This window comes from Anopheles coustani, assembly GCF_943734705.1.
Source record: "Anopheles coustani chromosome X unlocalized genomic scaffold, idAnoCousDA_361_x.2 X_unloc_91, whole genome shotgun sequence".
Classification (NCBI taxonomy): Eukaryota; Metazoa; Arthropoda; class Insecta; order Diptera; family Culicidae; genus Anopheles; species Anopheles coustani.
Genome location: NW_026525205.1, coordinates 87,166 through 92,172, shown reverse-complemented (window position 1 = coordinate 92,172; position 5,007 = coordinate 87,166). Strand labels below are relative to the sequence as shown.

The 5,007-nt window shown below is 47.8% G+C and overlaps 1 protein-coding gene across 1 annotated transcript; it reads left to right on the top strand.

The window, feature by feature from the left end:
• The first annotated feature begins 376 nt into the window (after positions 1-376).
• On the top strand, positions 377-4,775 carry LOC131271082 (helicase POLQ-like). The gene is made up of 5 exons (XM_058272503.1): positions 377-713; positions 798-3,409; positions 4,051-4,434; positions 4,496-4,630; positions 4,704-4,775. The coding sequence occupies exons 1-5, from the start codon at positions 377-379 to the stop codon at positions 4,773-4,775; spliced, it is 3,540 nt and encodes a 1,179-aa protein (XP_058128486.1).
• Positions 4,776-5,007: the final 232 nt, after the last annotated feature.

Genomic DNA, 5,007 nt, shown 5'->3' with positions numbered 1-5,007 from the left:
AAGCGGCTTGACCGGGAAGACCTTCAATGAAGTGTATCGGTAGAAATGTTTTCTTTCAGCTTTCATGTTCGTTCCCAAAATGATTAACGCAACAACCCGCAATAACTGTGCTTGCATATAATTTCCGTTCAATCCGAATTTATTATTATCCTTAAAAAGAAATCACACGCATTGTCAATGCGACACATCCGATTCATGATTGTCAAATAAAAACAGAACACACCTCTTCTCTTCACTCGTTGGAGAATTGTAAGTTTGTCAATTTCCTTAGCAGGTGCAGATTGTTATGACGACATTAAAATACAGTGAAAAATGAATGCAACTTTGTTTTGATTAAAGCTTCTCATTACTTTACATAAAAAACAGTTTGCCAGCCATGTCGGGAAATCGAAGTTCCCGCGGTCGACAGATGCTTCCCACAACGGCGAGGAAATGCTTGATTTCACCGAATCTGCGTTCGGCAGCCAGGGGCGTAGCACCAGCAGCGCCGGCAGCAAACCCGGTTGATTTCCGAGCACCGGTCACAGCTTGTACCAGCAAACCTAAAGATGACTTAAGTACGAAACTGTTGGAGCTAGATAGCACGTTGCTGAACGCGGTCGATTTGGCCAGCATCGAGAAAAAAGTCAAACGTTCGAAGCCGCGTACCTCATGGGGCGGTGCAGCCGATCAACCGATCACGCCGTTTCGAAAACGTTCCAAATCAGTTGGAGGTAGGTGAACGCTTTATACGAGTGACAATAACGTAGGATTTAAGATACTTTTTACTTTATTTCAAAACTGTTTTCCTGTAACAGCCATTGAAAGAAGGCTTATGGCAAGTCCTCCGAAACTGCAAAAATCAGCTGTAAGTAGTCGAAAGATTTATGTGCTTAAAATGAACATGGACGGTAGCGAGGTGCGCGACGGAGGGAGGGACAGTGGCTGTAATGAAAATCTAACATCAAATCGGTCAAACGTTGCAAACGAGGAAACTCCTCCGGTTCGTCCTCTGTGGTCCGGGGTGGAAAATGACGATGCTGAAATGCTACCATGTGGACAGGTACCGATCGCCAGCCATGATCAACTTGACACGGACGAAATAATCAAGGCTAAACTGAAACGGATCGGGTCCACCAAACCAGTAACGCACGTCGGTGATATGCTGCGAGAGAGTAACGGGTTCGAGGTGTACACAAACCAGGACATCTGTTCGCAGTACATGCGGCAAGACGAGTCCCTCGCTGATGAGGGGGTGGAGCGAATCGTCGCGATCGGTGCATCACAAATAGGTCATCCGGAGCGTCCGTCACATTTCCAGCAGGTAGCCGCTGAAGCCGAACGTACCTTCGAGCTGCAGAAGGTGAGCGAAGGGTTGCGGATTTTTGAAATCTGTGACCGTACGCTGCACGACATGACCAACATTGAGCCGATGGCGAATGCGATAGGCGAGGGAAGCTCGCGAATGAGGACCAGCAACTCGACCATAGCGGCCATCAATCGTGATGAGCGAATTTCAGATCAGACTACAAAGCCAAAGTTCACCGTACCCCACGTATCGTCGCTTTTCCTCGAGAAGGGTCCGTTCTTTGGGCTACCGAACAACGTTCGGCGAATGCTGCGAGACTTTCGTGGTATTGGCGAGCTGTACGATTGGCAGCAGGAGTGTCTGGACTTGCCGGCGATCGACGAGAGACGTAATTTGATCTACGCACTGCCAACGAGCGGTGGAAAGACACTGGTGGCGGAGATTCTTATGCTACGGGAGATTATTTGCCGCCTGCGGAACGTCATGTTCGTCGTGCCGTACGTTTCATCCGCTCAGGAGAAGCTGATCGCGCTCACTCCGTTCTCGATCGAGCTGCAGTTTTTATTGGAGGAGTACACCGGTGGTAGGGGACAATGTCCGCCGCACAAACGGCACAGAAAAAACACGATCTTTGTTTGTACGATCGAAAAATCGCTCATCCTCATGAACTCTCTCATCGAGGTGGGTCGCGCGGACGAGATCGGGCTGATCGTGATCGACGAACTGCATATGATTGGAGAGCAGCGACACGGGGGCACTCTGGAGATGTTGATCACCAAGGTGCAGTCGCTACGAGCCGGAATTCAGATCGTAGGAATGAGTGCTTCTATCGGAAACTTGGGTGAATTGGCCCGTTTCATGCTAGCCGACGTTTACTGTCGCGAAAATCGGCCGGTGGAGTTGAAGGAATACATCAAGTGGGGGGAAGATCTGTTCGAGGTTCGCAGCCAAGCCGAACGCATATTTGATGTGTTAGGAGAAAAGCGAAAGTTAGAGTTTAACTACGGTGAGGAACTGCGGCGGATCGACGTGGACCATGTGATTGGTCTGATCATGGAAGTAATCCCCAAGGGTTCGTGTTTGGTGTTTTGTCCTACCAGAAACAGGTGTGAAAGTTTGTGCGCCATGCTAGCGGCCAACTTGCCGGATTCATTTGCCCAGCACCGGGCAGAGGAAAAAGCGCAGATTATAAAGTCTCTCCAGGATGACGGGTCCGTTGCACCAATCCTTCCGCATTCGTTTCGTGTCGGGGTCGCGTACCATCACGGTAGGTTAACGCAGGACGAGCGTCGTATGATCGAGGATGCATTCCGGGCCGGCATCCTTTCGGTGATCGTGTGCACTTCCACTCTGGCCGCCAGTGTGAATCTTTCGGCGAAACGTGTAATAATCTGCTCTCCTTACATTGGGAGCGATTTTTTTACGCTAAGTCGCTACAAACAAATGGTTGGCCACGCAGGGCGTGCGGGTAAACGCGACACCGGCGATTCCATACTTATTTCCGCCATGCGCGATATTCCGCAAATTTGCGAGATGTTCTGCTCACCACTGGACTTCGCCGAGTCGGCGCTCTTGGAAGACGAAGGAGCCTGCTTGAAATCGCTCGTACTCGGCTCGATCGGGCTCGGTCTTTGTAAGACACGGAATGCGCTTCAAGCGATGGTTGGAAGCACGCTGCTAGCGCAGCAAGCGAAGCGACGCGAAATCGATCTCGAGGCCATCACCGATGAAACGATCGTGCAGCTGTATCAGGGCAATGCGATAAAGGCAACGCACGATAGCTGTATGCGCAATCCCACGAACATGGTTGTACAAATCAGTGCCGCAGATGGACGATCGGAGGAAGCGGTAGGACAGGCGTTCGTTCGAGTACACAAGACACCTTCCCGTCCGGGTAAGGTTTTCAAAACGATCGATCGAACGAGCCCGCTGGAAGTGATCAACCTTGGCAAGGCGGCCATCCGAGCCGGGTTCGACATAGAGCGAGCGGTCCGGTTCTACAACGAGATGCAGGAACTAGGCAAACGACTGTGTGTGCTCGATGAGTTCGATCTGCTTTTCCTCATTCTGCTTGAGGACGGATTGGAAGTATATTTCAAAATTGAGGATTTGATCATTCTGGTAAGTACCCCTTTGTTAACGATAGCAAGTATTGTTTCTTAAACGTTAAGTGTTAAACACCGCAAGTTGAACCACAAACAACCGTGAAATATATTTGTATCCTATTTGTATTATTTGTATGTATTTGTTACCTGAAACTTATCTTTTTCATAGCTCCATAGTGCGAACCACGCTAAAGCATTTGTTTGATAAGCACTCAAATACCATTTGTTTTGTTCTTGTATCGTTTTTTCAAAATCGAGTAGTGATGGATGAAGTAATTTTTGATGAAATTTTAGAAATGCTTTTTCTAAGAGCGAATCATGGAAGACTGTCTTCTAGTTTGTTCTTGTCTTTTCTAGGTCTTCCTCAACATATTTTTTTTAAAAATAACTATAAAAAAATCTTAAGCTTCAGTTCAGCAAGATGGAAGGATTAAAGTTACTATAATTTCATCATATCCGACTATCACGTAGCTTTGCAAGAAAAATTGTAAACGTTGAAGTGTAGTGGTTGGACATCAAAAGAATAAACGAGTTTTCAAGTATAGAGGCAATCGTAAAAATGGATTAGTACGGTGATAAGGATGTGCCCTTGATATTAAGCATTAAAAAGAGGTTCAATTCAAAAAGATTATTAACTGACTGCAATACTTTTTTCAGACCAGTAAACTCTCGGATGCACTGCGGAAAATCGCCGCAAGGTACAACATCAGTCAAGTGGTTATAGAGAAAATTTTAAAGCGCCGCACTGTACCCGACGAGACAATGTTCCTAATGCAGCGTTTCTTCCGTGTGCTAATCGTACACGACCTTTGGGGCCAAACGGATCTCCAGGAAGTTGCCCTCAAGTACCGCGTGAGCGCGGGGGCGATTCAGACGCTAATGACCGCCGCCGCTGGGACAGCGCACAGTTTGCTGCGGATGTGCGAGGAAATCCCGGAACTGTGGGCGTTCCAGCACCTGCTGACGGGCATGACCAAACGATTGACGCACTACTGTAAGCTTGAGCTGATGCCACTGATGGAGCTGCCATCGATGAAGCTGGTAAGTTGCGATCTCGCGGCATTCGCGTGTGGCAAAATTATTCTCGTTGTTTTTTTTCCAGGGCCGTGCCAAACAGTTGTACCGGGCGGGGTACACGACGCTCGGCTCCTTAGCCCGTGCCAAATCGAAGGAGCTGGTAGAAACCATCGAATACATGAACTACAGGACGGCGAACCAATTGATACTGAGCGCGAAGGTAATGCATGCATGCAGTTGAGGCTGATTCCACATTTCTCCATTACTACATTACAACTTGTTGTTACTTTTAGGCGAAACTTATGGAACAAGTTGATGTCCTACGCGAACAGGCCGAAGAGTATCTCTCGCAGATGAATCGTTGAACTTGTTTTGCTGATCATTGTGGTGGTGAGGAATACCATATAGCCACTCACCAACTCGCATCAGTTAGCTGTAAGAAGATAAAATGGACATAACGAAGGCTGAACTTATTACTTATTGCCAAAACGGAAGCAAACGTTGTGTTGCCGGATAGCCGGATCATAAATTCCAAGAAATTCATATGTTAGGATGCTGGGAGATGAATGGGATGCTGCATGGAGATGAATCTTGATC